Source organism: Lontra canadensis, unplaced genomic scaffold, assembly GCF_010015895.1.
Source record: "Lontra canadensis isolate GAN:19392208 unplaced genomic scaffold, GSC_riverotter_1.0 scaffold168, whole genome shotgun sequence".
Lineage (NCBI taxonomy): Eukaryota > Metazoa > Chordata > Mammalia > Carnivora > Mustelidae > Lontra > Lontra canadensis.
Window position 1 is genome coordinate 1,185,748 of NW_022631162.1, and position 20,166 is coordinate 1,205,913.

Here is a 20,166-nt window from a genome sequence, read left to right on the forward strand (position 1 = left end):
ACTTGGGGGGACACAGTTCAGCCTATACCCTCCCTTTCTCTTTCTTTGAGATGCAAACTTTGTCACTAAGCTTTCCTCCATGAGCCCAGTGTGGATTTGAGAAGGCCTAATCGTGGTTTCCTGATGTGATTGTTCTTCTGCTTACTTCCGCTTTTCTCCTTAGATTCTCTCTGCTGTCTCCTAGACTGATGGCTTAGGGTGTAGGTTGACTAACATTTTTGTTTTTCTATAAAGAGCCATAGAGTGAACCCTAGGCTCTGTGGCTGGTTTGCTCCACAGCGGCACCATGAAGACAGGCATAGACAATGCATAAGTAAATGAGCATGTCTGTATTGCAATAAAGCTTTACTCACAAAAACAGAGAGTGTGTCAGCTTTGGCGCACAGGACTCCAATCCAGTGGGGACTTCTCCTGAAGATTTTGACTATGTGAATTAATCCTTCGGGCAATGAAGAGTCACGTAAGTGTATCTGTTCTCTGTATCAAGAGTTCTTCTATGTTTTACTAGGGAGCTTTCTTCATGACAGCATAAATCACCAGTTGTTTGACTACTGCCTGTTAGGAAAAATGCACATTTTTAACATTCCTTTGTTTCATCTATTAAAATTCCAACTGCACTGTATGAATTATGAGGCATTACTCTGAATTGTCCTTATTGAAGACAGTAATCCGTGTATGCACTCTGGAGTCCCACCCAAGGACATTATTCCACCTGATGACAAGAAAAGGAGCAGGAAAATACCCTGATATGGTCATTCCCATATGATCTCTGATCTCTGGGATGGGGACCTCTCTGACCTCTCTAACATCCCTCTCCACCAATTACCTTAAGAGCAGCTCCACAGACCCATAAAAGCTACAACCTACAACAAAGAAGGAGGGGATACCCACATGTGTTTGTGGACATCTCGCCAGATCCCCTTGCCTTCCCACGACTTACTCGCACTTGGGTGGAGTTTTCAGACGCTCCCACCTCTAGACTTTAGCTATCCACTCCACGACTATCGTTTGGATTAAAACAATCAGCTTTCTTCCCTTTAGATGACCTTGGATCACCCACCAGAACCAGCTGTCCTTTGGGACCCTTTTCCAGCCATGGCTCCATCCTCCTTGCAGATCAGCTGGTAGGTTACAACCATCAGGTCAGCCAACTGGCGCCAGTTATTCAACACGTGAGGGTTCACAGTGCTCTGGAGTACATCCACTGTCCTTCATGGAAACAACACTGCAGAGTGAGAGGTTTACCAAGTCCCTCAGTCCAGAGGTTCAGTGTTTTCCAGAAACAGCGAAGGCTTATGCTGTTGAGATAGGAGCTGACTACCCACCTGTGTCTTTTCCACAAATAGTGCAGGAAGTGTGAGTGATCATTAATTTGACCAGTGAGGTAAAGTAGCCTAGACACAGCTGAAAGGGCTGCCTCTGTGACAAAGAACTCACACATTGGTAATGACCTTCTACTTCTGTCAAGCTCTGGGTATGTCACTTACTAGCTGGGTCAATGCTGCAGGCACTAGTTAAACCTAGAGTGATCTCATAGCTGACCTACCCTCTTCCAGGAGGTACAGTCAAGGGTGAACAGAGAGAGACACCGCTTCCAGCATCTCCTCCTGCCACTCTGGGAACAGGAAGTGAGAGATAAGCAGTCCGGTGACTCATCCTAACTTTTCTCACATTTGAGCATCATCCACAGAAATACAGGTCTCTAAGGAGCCACCCGCAAGTGTGCTGGAGTTGTAACCTTGGCACTCGGCCATCTACTGACGTTTGTAACAAAACACTCAATTATACCTTTGCTATAATCTTTCATTTTGATTAGGCACACACAGGAAGGAAACTGCTGATTTTCTCTGACTAAAGAAATCGAAAGCTAACAGCCTCGAGGGAGGAGTCTCCACATTGTGTTGCAACTTCTCCATCCTGGGGCCGTGCCATGTGAGGACATCCCCGCCCCTTGAGTTTTCTGGGACGCTAAGTAGCGCCATCTGCACTTGCTAGCTTTTCAAATACTTCTTTTCCCTCCGCCCTCCAGGACGTCATCACACCCTGCAGTTCATCCTCTGAAGGCTTTGTCGACTTATCTCCCTCCTCAAACGACTTAAGCAGAGATTTCTGAATTTCTGAAGACGACATCAAGATCCAGACTCGTGGAGATTTTCAGCAAGGTGAGGCTGTGGCTTTCTGCAGAAAGCTGTGGGCACCTGCTGCCTGAACACAAAACAACTGGGGAGTAGGCAGGGGTTAGTGTATGAAGAATTGGGGTAGGGGGGCTGGTATCAACCATAGTTGGGGACATGAAAACATTAGTAGCTTGATTCTAATCCTTTACTACCTAGACAAGGAACAGGCATGTTTATCCCACCACAGCTGACACCTGAACGAAAGGAGGTGCATTTTGACTGTGGAAAACTTTAAAATTTATTCCGCAGGTGACTACTGGCACCAGTTATATTAGAAAAAGGGTCTGGTTTTCTTCCCTCGGTGGTGTTCAGGAAGCTCTTGGTAGCCTTGGTACAGTTCTGGTCAGAAGTCAAGTTAGGAGCACAAGGAAACTATCAGAACATAATAATAAGGAAAAAAAATACATCTGGATTTAAAGCTGCATTGTGGGGGCACCTGAGTGGCTCAGTGGGTTAAGCCTCTGCCTTCAGCTTGGGTCATGATCCTGGGGTCCTTGGATCGAGCCCTGCATTGGGTTCTCTGCTCTACAGGGAGCCTGCTTCCTCTTCTCTCTCTGCCTGCCTCTCTGCCTACTTGTGATCTCTGTTAAATAAATAAATAAATCTTAAAAAAAAAAAAAAAGCTGCATTGTGGTCTTACCCTGATTTTAGAAAACACTCACACACACATATACATGCACAGAGCAGAAAAAGTTTCACTTCCCCAGACACAGTTATGCAAAAATATGTTTACCTCGAGTAAGGCAGTTTAATTTTTATATTATACTCCAGATTGTACCACCAGAGCTGTTTTTCCAGTTCCTTTTAGCATTTCTGTCTGCCTTCCTGAAAATTACTGATTTTTTTTCCTAGTGGCAAAGTATAGGGGAAAGAGGAGAAGAGTTAGCTACAAACAGAGTTTCAGAACTGTTGAGCGACTTTCTGTACGACCTGTATAACAATATTTCCTATGTGCTTGATCAGAGTGTGAGATTTTTAATGCTGATTTTGGAATCTTATGTATGTTACATAAACCTGTTGGTTATACTTATTAATAATGTTAGTCCTATTTCCTAAGTCTCTACTGAATTTTTTACCTTGTTTATTTAGTAATTAAGAGATATGTTAAAATCTCCTACCATAGGGGCTCCTGGGTGGCTCCATGGGTTAAAGCCTCTGCCTTCAGCTCAGGTCATGATCTCAAGGTCCTGGGATCGACCCCTGCATCAGGCTCTCTGCTCCACGGGGAGCCTGCTTCTTTCCCCCTCTCTCTGCCTGCCTCTCTGCCTACTTGTGATCTCTGTCAAATAAATAAATAAAAGTAAAAAAAAAAATCTCCTACCATAAAATTGTGAGGTTTTTGTCCTGTAGTTCCCTCAAATTTATATATACAATAACATAATGTACATTACATATGTAATTATGTATAGATGTACACATGTATATAAAAGTGTGTGTGGATGAGTGAGGAGAAACATGCTACATAATACTACAAATGCAATTTCCATATTATGTCAATCATGTTATAAAATACAATATGTAATATTTGTAGCATTATAAAGGAATATAAAGTAGCAATAATATATATTTACTATTAGCAGGTAAATGCAAAATGACAACTGTTTTGTTTCCCTAGGAGGTCAGCCTTTATGGTTGTCTTGCACTCTGGGGATACTTTTCATCTTCAGGTCTATTTCAAGCAATACTAGTATAGATAAACTGGTTTTCTTTTAGTTACTCTTTGCATGATAAAGTATTTTTCTTTCATTTTCCCACCTTTAAGTGATCTTTTGTTAATACTCTATTGGCAGATTTCATAAATGCATTTTCCCCCACAAATGCAATTTGACTAAATTTGTCACTTACCTGGGTAGGCCATTTATGGATATGCTGTCTCTCTTGTCTTTGGTCAGAGCTGTATTCATGTGGAAGGCCTAGGCACACCAGATCAGGCTTGGTTCCTGCTCTTACTTACCTTTGGGCTTGTGGTATTTCTTGGCTCTATGTGTTATTTTTGGTGTTGAATATTTCCTCCAATAGATGTATCTGTATAGGACTTTATTTTCTAAACTACCAAGGCCTTGAATATCAGAGAATAGTTTCTGAGGCCCTCACATTTAAATATGATTTGGGCTAGCTTAAAATTCACCTTTTAAAATTATTTTGCCCTCAAGATACATAGACAGTACCTCTTCTGATACCCCTGGGGCTACATATGTTTTGAAATTCAGAACTGGGGCATTTTAGAAAGGAAAGGCTATTTAATACACCTACTTTAAATACTGTAATACTAGACACCATACACTTATAAATAAATAAATATATATATATATATATTTTTTTTTAAAGAGAGAGATCATAAGCAGGCAGAGAGGCAGGCAGAGAGAGAGGAGGAAGCAGGCTCCCCACTGTGCAGAGAGCCCTATGCGGGGCTCGATCCCAGGACCCTGAGATCACGACCTGAGCCGAAGGCAGAGCCTTAACCCACTGAGCCACCCAGGTGCCCCAAATACACTAATATTTTAACAGTAAAACTTAGGAATATTCACAGTTAGATGGAATGAATAAAGATTAAACATAGCCTCCTGTCACCTCATATCTGGTTTTATTTTGCAAATAAATTATGTTGTCACACACACACACACACACACAAAACACAAAAATTTCATTTTAAAAATTACTCGATTTTGAAATAGATAATGGAATTTGGATGAGTACTACATGAAAATTGACCTTATTTTCCTGTGGTGGGCAGCTTTGCTTTGAACATCAGTTTCAATCTCATCCTTGTGTCTTTACAGGTGACCCACTCTTTGTCTCTGGAAGCTTTCAGAGTTTTTAACTTTGTTTTTAATAATCTTCAATTCCCCCATAATATATCTCGAGGTTTTATCCTTCACTCTATGGGCCTGATGAATCTGGAAATGCTCACATTCTCTCAAGGAGGAATAATTCTTAGCCCTGGGATTCTGAACATGCTAATTATACAAAAATCACACAAACACGCTGTCCCTAAATGAAAAGAATTTATGACTTTGAACAGAAAATCGGAATCCTTACCATGTACTGAGTTCCATGGGGGAAGTACACACGGTGATAAAGAGACCCAGAGGACGACACCCAGGCCCAAAAGGGGACTCCGGTGGGTTTCAGGAGACAAAGCCTCAGTGGAGTCTTGAAGGCTGTAAGGAGGTGGTGGGAGAAAGAAAAGTGAGGCTGGCTCTTTGGGAAGCAGGGAGGGAACTAGCAAAGTCATGAAACTTGGAAAGACAAGGTGTATTGTATATTTCTGGAACATATGACATACAAAATACAAAAGTTACAGATGTAAAAATGATGCAGATTATTCAAGGCTTCCCAAGCTAGGCTAAAAAGCAAGAAATTTTTCAAAACCAAAATGGGGAACTATTGGAGGATGTCAACTGGGATAAAAATGGGGCTCCGTAGAGGGAGAGCTGGCTCTCCAAAAAGAACTAGTAAGAGGAATTCAGCCTAGAAGGGTAAAATCAAGCAACTCTTGAAATAATTTCAGCCAATAACTGCTGGGTTCCTGCTCTAGCAAGAAAGTAGAACTCCAGCAAAACGACTACTAAATAGTCCTGGTCTATTAGGACCGTGATTCTGACCCCCTACAGCCCACACTCCACACAGGGCATCAGCTGCCTCTTTCCAGACCTCCTGCCACCACACCCACTCCCAACCCAACCCAACTCAACTCAACTATCATTACTAAAAGGAAAGAATTTCTTCGAAGTCCCGAATATAGTAGTTCTCAACCCATTTCCCACAGTGACACACCTGGAAATTAAGTTCCTCTTTGTCACACACACGCAAGGAAGACACCTTGGCATGGGTGCCTCCCTCACATAGACACAACCGAACTTTTAAACCATCCGGATGAAGGTATAACACCGTATGGTATTTTTCTCTTTCAGGCTCAGCCACACCCGGAGAGATGGGGAGTGAGTACAAGAGAATTATTCTGCTGAAGGGACTGGAGGTCATCAACGAGTACCAGTTCAGCATAGTCAAGTCCCTGCTGGCCCGCGATCTGAGACTCACCAGAAAAATGCAAGAAGAGTATAACAAGGTCCAGATTGCTGACCTAATGGAAAGGAAGTTCCCAGGGCCTGCCTGTGTGGACAAGCTAGTAAATCTGTTCAAAGACATAGAAGGGCTTGGAGACATTGTTAAAACTCTTAAAAATGAGAAGAAAAAAGGTAATGGGCAGGAGCACTCACTGTCAGGGTCCGGGCCCCCCACATCAGAGGGAGCCCTGGAATTGGCACAGCTGAGTGATCCCTTTCCCAATTTCCAACTGGGTAGCTGAGATGAGGTAGCCCTTCAGACACCAACAAGTCGACAGTTTAGACAATCCCTTTACTATAAAGAGGTCCACTATATTTTACAGGGTGTATTTTGGGGGTGTGGGTAAAGAAAAAAGCAGAAAGAGTTGATGAGAAAGGCAGAGGCTTCTACATATTACAAAGGTTGAAGAGCGACAAAGAAAAATTAGGAAAAATCATAAGATTTAAAAATTCTTCACTCAGTCCGTATGGTGTTCTATTACATTATTTATGCCATCATTACTATGTTCTTTAGCAAGAAACATGACTAAAAGTTACTAAAAGTTATGAAACATGACTAAAAGTTTCTTGCTAAAGAACATAACTTTTTTAAAAGAAAAAGCTAATTCTCAGAGATGTGAAGATTTTGCCTCCTCTAAAATCACTGGATCCTAAAAACATTTTAAAACATTAAGTCCAGTATCACCAACTTGTCATATCACCAATTAGATCAGATTTCCTTCTCTGGTTTCTGTAATTCAAACAGACGTTCCATAGGAGTTAACCCACCACATGCATTATGAAAACTGCAGATTTTTTTTTTCAAGATTTTATGTATTTATTTGACAATGAGAGAGGGAGCAAAGCAGGGAGAGGAGCAGAGAGAGAAGCAGGCTTCCTTCTGAGCAGGGAGCCTGTTGAGGGGCTGGATCCCAGGACCCTGGGACCATGACCTGAGCCAAAGGCAGACACTTAATGGACTGAGCCACCCAGGTGTCCTAAAATTACAGATTCTTAAAAAGAATGTGTAGGATAAGGTGGGAAAAGGGTTTGACTGAGGTACCTGCGAGTGCAGGGGATTGGAGGGGTGTGCTCATGTACCTGGGGGAGAAAGGGAACTGGCCTTGTGAGTCTGCACCTGTGCTCTGGTCAGCGGGCTGATGCAGGAGGGGAGCACACCAGCATTCCCAGACCCACAAACAGGAGCTGAGAGGACGCAGTAACGGAAGTGCTACAGCTGCCCTAGACCAGCTCCTGGGATTCATCATGTTGTTTTTAACTGCTTCAGTTATGAGGCAAAGCAGAGCAAGAGGGAAAGAGCCCAGGAAGAAAAGAAAGCGGGATTCACCCAGTACTGACGAATCCACATCTACCATGAACGAAGCTTCGGGATCAGTCCATGACGCAGTCATGTCCAAGGTAGGATGGAGAAGGTCCCACGGAAGGAGCTTCTTCTAGGCTCTATCACTTATTACCTTCTTATGTACACCAAGTGCTTTACTCATTCCTCAACCTGCAAATACAAGAATCGGGGAAAAGGGATTCCAGGAGCAGAGTGAAAACAAGGTTCAGAGTCAGCACGCCCATAGTTATGATCACCCATGATGTTTTGGAACTGTGTGCACATCACAAGTGTGGATAAGTCCCCGTGAAGGAGATGTGGAGTCATGACCCCTCCTTACATGTGCACAAAATTGGAAGTCACACTAGGAGAGTAGCTTGCCAAGCCTGCTCAAAGAGACAAAAATTCAAACGTAAATTTTATAAATTCCAGTACAGCATTCTTCCCAAGGATGAGGAGGATTCCCAGGCTCTGGTATGAATCAATTATATGTGTGGGCTGCCTGCTTTACCGTCATCTCTTAACGGGATTGAATCCATGTACCTCCTGGATTTCATGAACACAGAAGTTTTGACATAATTAGAAACTAGTAATAAAAACTTGATTTGCTCAGTAGTAATGATGTGTTTCATCTAATATTGGAAACCATTAACCAGGGGTGAAACTTACTTTCAGAAAAAGAAAATCAAAACAACACAAGAAGATGAATCTATGAGGACCCAGCCAACCCAGGAACAGAGTCAGCTTCCAGGACCTTCTGCAACCAGCACACAGTCAACTTGTAGCTACCCTCAGACTCCGCAGATGCCTGCACCGACCCCAGGCAGCAGTTCTGCAACTAAGGTACCATCCCCCTCTTCCCACGCTTGTACCCCTTCACAACATGCTACAAGACTCTCCATGACCTTGAAAGACCTTCTCAGTAATTCTCTACTATGTATAAATTCCCTAAATACCAAAAACCACCCATTAGTTTACCAAGTGCAGCCACTGAGATTTTGTTGTATTACACGTCCTTTGCTACTTGCAAGGTGTGCATTTTGACATAATTCCGGATCTCAAGAGGTCTACTGGCTTGATCCAGTAGTAGGGGTGGGAAGTGGACAGACAATTGGAGATGAACATTAGACGATGATTATCCCTTGTGTTCTTCATTCAACCATTTCTTCTTGATTTACTGGCCATTCTTCTGGACTCGTGACCTACATGTGGTACTCCTTCCCATGTTAGCTATGTGAATACATGCTACTTCTGTGATTTGGAATTCATTGCTCCTATCTTTGCACTGGCCCAGGGACAGCTCCTTTCAGACACCAGCCTGACTGCTTTCCTCTGGCAAGACTTCCCCAATTCCTGATGACAATACATCACATCTTCTACTGCTCCCTTTCATGGGTCCTTTTATCTTTCCTACCCAGCATTTGCAATCATTATATGAGTCTTATGCTCTCTTTTCTTCCTGGACAATAACCTCAGAAACACAGGACAAGGGTAGGCAGGTGAGTGCTACAAACATGCATCCCCTCCTCTGTATCCTGCCTCTGCGCCACCATGGCATGGCCCTTGCAGTTGCCAACACTCAGATGTACAATGTCCATTCTGTGACAAGTGCACACGCAACCTGAGGGATGGACAAAGTAGTATCGTAATCACTGTCCTCTCATATAGTTTGTTACCTGACCCCAAGCTGTCCCTGACCCAGGTTGTAGCCCACCCCCAATACACACACATGGCAGTTGAGGGCAGACTCCCTATGGACAAGATTTCTCAAATTCTGTCTTCTTATTCTTGCTGTTGTCAGTCCCTATAACTCATACTCCCCCTACAGTCTCTCCACAACTAACTTATGGGATGGAGCTAGACACTTGTGCCTGTGACCTTATCAAGTCATTGGAACCTTAGCCCCCCATTTTCTCTGCTATGACAATGACACAGGTGCCCATCTTAGGACAACTCCATTTTGGCTATGCATATTGGCTTGGAAAGGACACTTTATATGTCCCCATCTGCCTATACAGGTGACATGGTCATTTCTTCACACATAAGAATCCTCCTGCTGCCCTGAAACCGCCTTGGAGCACAGGGACCCCAGGGGCCTCCTCCACACCCTCAGGCTCTTACACCTACACACTCTAGAGCTGCCATTCCTCCTCTGGGGTCCAGCCACCTGCACAGGACACCTGTAAAAAGGTATCTGACTCTTCACTCTATGCTTCACTAGGTGAGCAGGAAAGTCTTGCTGTGGCTCATCACGGGGTCTCCCAAGGATTTTCTCTAAGGTGTGGGCTCTCTTTATTCTGTTGCCTCAAAACAAGACAGACCAATATTGCCCTTGAGACCTGCTGCTCTGTCTCTTCTGAAGCAAACAGCTCAGACCATCCTCTCTGCTGAATGGGACAGGGAGATGAGGGAAGTAAGTTCTGGGAAAATGACCAGTTATGATTTTTAAACATTGTCCAATCAGAAAGTATAATTCAGCATCCAAATCTATTATTCAGATAGAAGCTTTCAGTATAAATAATTTTGGGAGAAGCTTCCAAAAGTTCTTCTCCATGAATTTAAATTACTACATGTGGCAGAAATAGAGAAGCTTCTTTTTTAATTTAAATTTGATTAGCCAACATTTCCCACCTCATTACTTTCATATATAGACTTCAGCAATTCATCAGTTGTACCTAACAACAAGTAGTCATCACATCTTATGCCTTCCTTCATGCCCATCACCCTGTGCTCCCCATCCCCCCACCCACCACCTTTACAGCAACCCTCAGTTTCTTTCCTATAGTTAACAGCATCTCATGGTTTGATTCCCTCTCTACTTTTTTTCCATTCCATTCCCCCTCCTTCCACTATGAGCATCTGTGCTGTTTCCTGTATCCCACATATGAATGAAACCATAAGATACTTGCCTTTTTTTGATTGACTTATTTTGTTCAGCATAATACCCACCCATTCCATCCATTTTAATGTAAATGTTAAGAATTCATCCTTTGTGATGGCTGAATAATATTCCATTGTATATATCTATGCCACATCTTCTTTATCCATTCATCTGTTGATGGATATCTTGGCTTTTTCCACAGGTTGGCTATTATGGATATTGTTTCTATAAACATTGGGGTGCACGTGTCCCTTCAGATCACTACATTTGTATCTTTGGGGTAAATACCTAGGAGTGCAATTGCTGAGTCATACGGTAGCTCTATTTTCAACTTCTGGAGAAACCTCCATGATATTTTCCAGAGTGGCTGCACCAGCTTGCATTCCCCTCAACAGTGCACGAGGGTTTCCCTTTCTCCACATCCTCACCATTTGTTGTTTCCTGACTTGTTAATTTTAGCCATTCTCACTGGTATGAGGTAATATCTCTTCGGGATTTTAGTTGTATTAGGAAAGCATTTCTCATGCATGGAGAGGGTCACATACAAAGCATGAAAAATTTGTGGATCTCAGTGGAAATACAAGCTCCCTGCATAGACATGAAGTGCTAACAACAATCTTGACACAACTTTGTATTGAAAATTTAGTGACTGGATTCTAGAAATTGTGCTTCCTGTATGTGAACTCATCTTTCCTTGATGGACCACTTATCATTTGTCACTCAGATGCTATTGCTAGTCCTGATTCACCAATGGGAAAAATGAGGATTGTAGAGGTTCACAGCTTTCTGCAAGGGCCACCCAGGCAGTGAATGTCAGAACTCAACACTTGAATGCTTGGTGGTCGTGACTGAGCCCATGGTAGGTGGGTGGGTGTTACAATATTTTTGAGGTTATTTTTTAAAATTGATGAATAGACAGGGGCATGTCTGGACATTGTTTCCATAGCCCAGGCTCTGAACACCTAATGAGGAAAGAGGTCTTGACAGCATGGGGGGAATGGCTGGTTGTGGATGGTGGAGGGTCTGAGGTTTCTCTAATCAGGAAGCTGTACGGAAGAGGAAGCTATTTCCAGGAGCTCCCCCATGCACAGCTTCATCAACTAGTTATGCCTTATGAATTAGACAAATGAATCCTAAAAGTGGCAGAGATGTGGCAAACTTATATTGGACGTAGAATGGTACAAAAGGGCTTTCATTAATAAAAGTAATGGTAGTCAAGGGCAAAGATTTACTGACACTTCCTGCACTTACTAAACAATTATGAAAACCCAGGTACTGGGAACAGCCTGGGTGAATTCCTGCATGAGCCTGTGTGTTGTTGAGATCTCTGAGGGATTTGGTTGCTAGGTCAGGATCCTGCCTCCAGAATTATGAATCCGAGGGAATCTTTCTGGGATGATAAACAAAGCATCTAAATGGATGAAGTTGGGATGTTCTAGAACCAAAGAACAGGGGATGGAAACCAATATGCTTATCTGCAACAGGTTCACGGAGATAAAGACCTGGCTAATAAAACGTCCTTCACCCCAGCCGATGTTCTTCTGAGACCTGCTTCCCTTAGAACCTGGGAGGACTTTCTATCAGTCCATGAATCCAGTGTTCTCCTGAGGAAGAGGCATAGATAGGCCAGTCTGCTGCAGAAGTAGAACAGAATTCCACAACAGAGCAATGAAATTTGAATTATCTGACTTGTTAAAATTTGCAGAGTGACATTGGTAATCCTTGTCGGTGTCTGAGCTGGGGGGATGTTGGAGGTATCTGCCTATGTGCTTTAATTCCAGAGTGAAGATCCTGGTCTGTGTTAGGCAGAGAAGGGGAGAGACAGACAGAAAGAGAAGGAGGGAAAGGAGGGAGGGAGAGACAGGAACAGAGAGAAAGAGAGATGTTCTGATTTATCTGATATGGAAAACCATTAAGCATGGGGAAAAAACTACTTTCAGAACAAGAAAATGGAAACCACACAAAATGATGGACCTAAGAAGACCCAGCCAACCCAGGGACAGAGTCAGCTTCCAGGACCTTCTGCAACCAGTACACAGTCAACTTGTAGCTACCCTCAGACTCCGCAGATGCCTGCACCGACCCCAGGCAGCAGTTCCACAACCAAGGTACCCCACCCTCTTCCCACCACTTGTGCCCCTCCACAACATGCTACAAGACTCACCATGACCTTGAGAGAGCTTCTTAGTACTTCCGTAGTATGTATAAATTCTCCAAATACCAACAGCCACCCATTAGTTTACCAAATGCAGACTCCAAGATTTTGTTGTATTAGAAGTCCATTGCTACTTGCAAAGTATGCATTTTAACATAATTCCTGATCTCAAGAGGTCTACCAGCTTGGTCCAGGAGTAGGGGTGGGAAGTGGGCAGACAATTGGAGATGAGTTTAAGAGGATGTTTATCCCCTAAGTTCTCCATTCAGCCATTTCCTCTTAGCTTACTGACCACTCTTCTGGATTCATGTCCAGCATTCAGTGCTCCCTCCCATGTCAGCTGTGTGACCACATGCTATTTCTGAGATTTGGAATTCATTCTTCCTATCTTTTTACTGGCCCAGAGACACCCACTCTTTAGAGACCAGCCTGACTGTTTTCCTCTGGCAAGCCTTCCCCGATGCCCTGACAACAATATGTCACATCTTCCCACTGCTCCTTTTCATGAATCCCTTTATTTTTCCCGCCCAGCTTTTGAAAATATTGTAATGAGCCTGTGCTCTCCTTTCATCTTGGACAATAACCTAGGATGATAGGGAAGGCCAGATGGAGGTGTGAGAGTATCAATTCTTTCCTGGCCTGCCTGTGTGGCCCGAGTGGCTGCCAGCACTCAGGGGTACAATGCCCATTCTGTGTCAAATTCACAGGCAACCTAAAGAAATGGCATAGCAGCATATCAATCACTGACCTCTAGTGTGGTTTATTACCCCTTCCAAGCTGTCCCCTGACCCAGGCTGTACCCTGCCCCGAGTACACACATAGCAGCTAAAGGCAGCTTCCTATGGACACATTTTCTCAACTTCTGTCTTCTTTTTCTTTTTTTAAGATTTTATTTATTTTTTGAGAAAGAGTATGTCAGAAGTGGGAACAACAGGAATCAAGGGCGACTCAGTCTCCCCACTGAACAGGGACCCTGTAGGGGCTCAATCCCAGGACCCTGGGATCTTGAACTAAGCCAAAGGTTTATCCTTAACTGCCTAAGACACCCAGGTCTCCCTCAAGTCTGTCTTCTTATTCCTGCTGTTGTCAGCATCCATAACTCATATTCCCTCCACAGTATCTCCAAGACCTATGGGATGGAGCTAGTAACCCCTGCCTGTTTGTCTCCAGGCCAGGCGGCCATGCCTGTGACCATATCTGGTCATTGGCATCTCGGCCCTCTGTTTCTCTGGCATGACAGTGATGTAGACACCCATCTCAGGACAACTCTAATCTCTCCAGGCATACTGGCTTGAAAGAGATACTTTCTACGTCCTCATCTGCCTGTATAGGGGACATGGTCATTTCTTCTCACATAAGAATACTTCTGCTGCCCTGAAACATCCTTGGAGCACAGGAACCCCAGGCAGCCTCCTCCACCCCTCACCCTCTTAAACCTACACACCACTGACCTGTCATCCTTCCTCTGGGGTCTGGCAACCTGCACGGGATGCCTCTAAAAAGGGTCCTTCTCTTCACTCTATGCTTCATTATGTGAGTGGGAAAGCCTTGCTCTGGCTCATCAAGGATTTCCTCCAAGGTGTGGGCTCTGTTCTGTTGCCTTAAAAGCAGACACCAACTGATATTACCCTTGAGACCTGTTGGTATGACTCTCCTGAAGCAAACAGCTTTGGACAGACCATCCTGTGTGCTGAATGGTTCATGGAGATAAGGGATATAATCTCTGGGAAAATGATCAGTTATGATTAAATATCATCCAATCAGAAAGTATATGTCAGCATGCAAATGCTATTATTAAGATAGAAGCTTTCAGTTTAACTGTTTTTTGAGAAAAGCTCACAAAGTCAGCTTCTAGAACCTTCAGCAACCAGCCCAGACCCAAATGCAAGTCGTCCCTGCATTCCGCAGATTCTACCAAATACCCCACCAGCAGTTCCTTAACCAGAGTATCCGGTGCCTGTTTCCAGTATTTTCCTTCCTTGTTAGGGGATGTCAAGGATCAACAGAACCGAGGAAGGGATTCTTAGTAACCCCGAACTGCATACAATGACTTCTTTATTTAAATCACTCATTTATTTACTTATTTACTGAGTGTATATTTTAAGATCCCACCTAAATTCAAATTCCAACTCTTATTATGGTTCCCCTCTGCATTAAAATAACCTAAGAGCCAGTGGACAGCTAATAATACTTATTCCACATGGGATATAATTGGTCATTTGTTTGATTTTATTTTTGTGTTTTCCTCAATACATAACAGAGACCACTTATTGTGGAAGAGAGTGTAGAAATACAGAGTCAGATAGAGCACTATCACCCATTTTTCCTCTCCCATTTTTATTACATAAATAATATTATCTTAGGAAATTTAGGAAACCGAGATGCACAGACAAAAATAAGTAAAATTTTATTATCTGATCTCTCTTACATCAAACATCACATTTTGAAAATAGTCTTTTCTGATTTTACCCTTTGTTATGTATGCACAAAGAATATTGTTTTGTCCCATGACATATATTTTTCTATAATCCAATTTGAGGAGTTTTTTTGTCACTTAATATGCTTTGAAGTGCTATTTAACTCAACGAATGTAGATTTAAATTCTTATTTTAATGTATAAGAAAAATTACATGGTTATTCCATAAATTAGAAAAATAACTGTATTATTTGACTTTAGGTTATTTCCAGAATTCCTCAGACCTGCAATGAGCAAAAGAACACGTGTGCATCAGATATGCGTGGGCCAGGGTAGATCCATAATCGTTTTCCAGGTCAGATCACAAGAAGCATTGCTGGTCTGTGGTACAGCCAGCTCGCGGCTTTATACGCAATCCTGGCACTTCTACCTTGGTCCTTGCCTTCATACTTCCTTTTACAGATTGATAATACCCTCTAATTCCAAGTGCTCTCCTGAAACTCTGACGTGATTCAGGCCACTCGGGAGACAGGATGTCAGAGAAATTCCCCTGACACTTGGCTTCTCCACTGACATGGACCTCAGGGTCTGCCATGATTCCAACAGAACAGTGTGGTACAAGGCGCAATTATTCTCCTCCTTTACCCTTCTAAGTGCTTGGCTGAGACCCCTTTAATAGGCGACAGATTAATAAGAGAAAAGCAAGCAGAAGTTTGTTATAATAAACATGCTTCACATATACCTGGGAGAAACAGGGAAAAATTAGTAACTCCCTGAGGTGGCAGAAACTACCCGCTGAAATACCATCTTCAGCTAAAGACAAGAGAAAGGAAAGTGTGGAGGCCACATAGGGAGGTTACCAGGAAAAGGGGATAAACAAGGGTGTTTGTTATGCAGATTTCGGTAGGTTGTTTTTCATCATAAGATTTTCTTGTGATTTAGAGATGTCCTCTTCCTGGTGGAGAGAGAGACACGCATGTTCCTTACAGAAGGGCAATTCTATTCTCTTTGTAGAGTTTTTCCTAAATCTGCTATTTTTCTAAATAATCAGTTCAATATAATTCTATGCCAAGGAAGCATATGTTCAGATGGCTCATTCTGCTACTCTTCAAGAGCCTGGAGCCAGGACATTTCCAAATTAGGAAAGTTCATGAGATTCTCCAGTACTTGTTTAACCTCTTTTTAGCACAACACTTCTTGGAAAAGGGTTAGTGGTTTCTGTCTTTTATTGCGACATCTACTGGAATTGATTCCAGATGAAATCAGTGGTTTCTGACTAGAGCCCTTCCCACTGTCAGTGCTGTTAAGACGATTTATTTTCTTCCCTATTTACAGCTTACTGTGCTCACTAAAATGAGTTGATTAGTAAATTAAGATGATATATTCATCGTCATCTCTACTGGGAATCCCTTCATGACAACATGGCTATTGCCTACTTTCTCTACACATGACAGAGCTCTCCTAGGAGAAATACATTTTATCTTGGGTTAATCACTTTTAGAGAAAAATATTATTCCTCTCAAACTCATAAAAGAATGAAAAAAAAATTATGTTTAACTCTTCTCCATGCCTTTCATGGGCTACATCATACCAGATCAGCCATTTCTGCCTAGCTCATTTTTCTCCCAAACCCATCCAATCAGGTATTTCTGGAGTCTCAAAATTGAGCGTAGGTGGCTCTCACTAGAAAGTGACTGTTTTCCCTTTCCTAATGGTGCCTCTTTTTGGTGTGTACTTCCAAGTAGAAACCAAGATTGAAGGTTGTACCCACAGAAGCTTCCATAGAAGAGGGTTTCCAGAAGGGCCCCAAGGAAGTGATGGTGTTGAAAGCAACAGAACCATTTACATATGATCCCATGAAAGCAGAGAAAAAGATGTTCCATGCCACCGTGGCTACTGAGAGCCAATTCTTCCACGTAAAGGTTTTTCATGTCAGCCTGAAGAATAAGTTCATCCCGAAGAATATCATCGCCATATCAGATTACCATGGTCGCAATGGGTTCCTGGAGCTGTATGGTACCTCTCAGGTGTCTGATGTCAATTCTGACCAAAAGATGGAAATCTCAAGCAGACTAATCCAAAATGCAAAAGCAACTCCTAAAATCAATACTCTTTACTCACAAAAGCCAGGAACATTTGTGAGTGGGATATATCAGGTGCATAAGGTAAGCCCAACACCATTGATTTGTACTATTTCTTCTGCAACCCCAGAGTTTGAAGATCTGGATTTGCCAAGTAGAGTCTGGTTAACTTCTGAAATATATGAACTCAAGGGCTCACTGACCAGTGTAGTTGGATAGAAGCTTCCCGCTTCAGGATATGGGCTAGAAAAACTCTTCATGATCTGCTTCCCAAGGTAATGCCATGCAATCTCTACAGAAAGATATTTCCCAGAATCCTTGGCATTTATCAGATATAATGATCTGGTCACAAGTATCCTGGTCCAGTAGAGTGCAGACTTTCTATTAGTATACATATTCTTATGATTTTGTTTCAGTTCTGTTTCATCCATTTCAGTAGCAGGTTAAGTTAACTGTGAATAGCTATCCTCTCAAACTTGGATGCCAGTTGTGACAACCAGAGTAAAAAATAAAGAGATGACTCTGCCCTAAAATGCAGCTGTTTCCAATAGTTAGCTCAGATTCTGATCATCTGAATCTTAAAGTGCTCTTCTCTTCACAATCACTCATCAATATTGTTGGGCAACTGATTTTGGCATTATCTAATGGGAATTATGGATATTGAAAACACTAGAGAAGTCATGTTGTTTAATACTCAATTTATGGGGCACCTGGGTGGTTAAGCGTCCAACTTTTGATTTCAGCTCAGGTCATGATCTCAGGATTGTGAGATTGGGCCCCACATTGGGCTCCATGCTGGGTGTGGAGTATGTTTAAGATTCTCTCTCTCTCTCTGATGGTCCCTCCCCCCCAATTTTTTTTTTAAACTACTCAGTTTATTAATATGGTCAATAAAATGCATAATTTGGGTTTATTCTTAGAATTAGTGAAGGTATTTCTGTCCCAACACATCATGGAAATACTAAGTGGGGCCGACCCTACTTTTCTATGGGAAGTTTTAGTCCATATTCCATTAAAGGTGTCTTCTAGGGTGGCTCTTTCCTTCTACCCCTGTTCTTTCCTGTGCCTTCTGTGTAAGTGGCTGTGCACACAGGTGCATATGCAGAATTAGTGAGTAGTGAGTGAGAAGAAACCTAGAACAATGGGACTAGATGATCTAGATTCAAGATTTGGGCAGAATTGGAGGAGTGAATAAATAGAGAATGAAGAAGAATTACAGAAATGACATAATCTACTTAATGATGATTAGTGGCAATCTTCAGACTCATAAGGCGAATTCTCTGAACAAAATATTTTAAGCTATTTTTTACCCCTCATTCTGGACCCCCAGATCATATTAACCTGTCAGAGACAAAAGTATACACCCACACCCTGTGTTTCTCATAGATGTGGAAATCTGATCCAGTTCTCAGGAGAAGGGCATTGCTTTTCTTTTGTAGAAAAACGTGTTGAGTGAGCAAATCATTTTGTATGAAATACAAGATAATACAGGGAAGATAGAGGTCTTTGTGTATGGACGACTGACCAACATCAACTGTGAGGAAGGCGATAAACTCAAACTCATCTGCTTTGAACTCAGCACAGATCCAAGACAGCTGAGATCTGTAATTCACAGTTTCATCAAGGTGGGAACTTCTGGGGAAAATCATTTTTCCAATATAGAAGACTTTAAGAAAACCAGATTGACTGTCCTTTCCATCATTCTTTCTTTAAGAGAGAGAGAGAGAGAGAGGGAGAGACATTTTTAATTACGTTGACAGGAGAAACCCCAGAGAGGCCTTCAAAGTAGAAAATTAGCTAAGTATTATAGAGTTGGTTGAATGTATCAAAGCAGGGAGATTATTTAGTAAATTTGGGCTTCATTAAGGCACATTTGTTTCAAATTCTGGCTCTGTGATTTCCTAACTGGCTAGTGAACTTAAATACCAGGAACCTCACATTCATCATCTATGATATGGGGAGAATATCCTCTATCCCAGAGGATGTTAAACAGAGTTCATACCAGACCTAAATGATCAAAAATGCCCCTGAATATCTCAAAACACAAAGTGACCTGCCTTTAGTGAGATATACAGACTGGTCTACACAGACAGAGGGCATTGGTACTACAGGACTAAGTCCACGCTCTTCACCACACACATGCATGAGGGATTGTGGGAAGACCACCAAAGGATAATACTGGAATGAAACAGGTCAATACAAAAGTTGATGTCTCCAGACACACAGCAGTTCCCACATTTTTAGGTCTCTCCAGTTCTGAGGCCCTCAAACTTCCAGCCTTTCCCTCATAGCCTCACACTCTCCTCCTACTCATCTTCCCAGTGAGAACCTTCCCCTTAGCTCTTGGCCTTGAGTACACCTTCTCCCTCCTCTCTTCTGCCCTGTCCACATGCACTCATGCTGCGTGTGAGTGACTACCTCACTTCATGGTCTCAACCAAGGTGGGTGGGGTGACTCAAAGGACAGGAATTCATTGAAGGAGAGAAGTGAGAGCAAGAGCCTTACAGGAAAAGGAGAGAAGGAATGTAGCCAGTGGCTGGGAGAAAAAGTCAGTGCAGGGAGAAAGAATCAGTTGCATCTCAACTGTTTTATTGCCATCTCTTTCCTCTTTAAGGTCATCAAGCCCAGGAAAAACAAGAAACAACCACTCGGTCCTGATTCACATATGGAAATCTCACTGTAATATCCTTCTAAAAACCTGGATGCCATTAACAATGATGCTATGGAGGTAAAATCTAAGTATAGAAAAAAAAATACACACATATATATGAGAGAAGTTCAAGATATACCAGCATTAATTCTGGGGAATAGAGTGGTAATGGGTACTTCTCATTTTATTTTTTATACTTTTATACTTTTCTGTGCCTGTGACCATATTTTGTGTGTATAATTTTTATAACTTGGAAAAAATAATAAACGTTTTTTATTGTAAAGGAATTCTATAACAGGAGTCTCTTTGGTGTGTTGCTTCAAAGCAAATCATCTGTGGCCTGCAGATCAGGCTGAGCCCCCCAAATCCCAAGCAGTATTTGCATTTATACTCTGGGTGTGATCTTAACAAGTTGAGG

At 42.4% G+C, this 20,166-nt stretch overlaps 1 protein-coding gene across 2 annotated transcripts; it reads left to right on the forward strand.

Annotated features, from left to right (window-relative positions):
* The first annotated feature begins 1,959 nt into the window (after positions 1–1,959).
* LOC116859955 (interferon-activable protein 203-like) lies at positions 1,960–19,852 on the forward strand. 2 transcript variants are annotated; one of them, XM_032845698.1, is made up of 8 exons: positions 1,960–2,162; positions 6,092–6,376; positions 7,512–7,642; positions 8,241–8,408; positions 12,387–12,554; positions 16,763–17,182; positions 18,538–18,723; positions 19,713–19,852. In XM_032845698.1, the coding sequence occupies exons 2-8, from the start codon at positions 6,112–6,114 to the stop codon at positions 19,779–19,781; spliced, it is 1,407 nt and encodes a 468-aa protein (XP_032701589.1). In that variant the 5' UTR covers positions 1,960–2,162; positions 6,092–6,111; the 3' UTR covers positions 19,782–19,852. The 2 variants fall into 2 exon arrangements, with proteins under 2 accessions (XP_032701589.1, XP_032701590.1); XM_032845699.1 differs by lacking the exon at positions 1,960–2,162 and having other exon boundaries at positions 5,995–6,376.
* The last annotated feature ends 314 nt before the right edge of the window (positions 19,853–20,166 follow it).

What these genes read in the sequence shown, in the direction of transcription:
- LOC116859955 (XM_032845698.1), top strand. Translation starts at nt 6,112, where the DNA reads ATGGGGAGTGAGTACAAGAGAATTATTCTGCTGAAGGGACTGGAGGTC. An exon ending in TAAAAATGAGAAGAAAAAAG is followed by an intron (nt 6,377 to 7,511) that starts GTAATGGGCAGG and finishes TAACTGCTTCAG; the next exon opens with TTATGAGGCAAAGCAGAGCA. An exon ending in GCAGCAGTTCCACAACCAAG is followed by an intron (nt 12,555 to 16,762) that starts GTACCCCACCCT and finishes ACTTCCAAGTAG; the next exon opens with AAACCAAGATTGAAGGTTGT.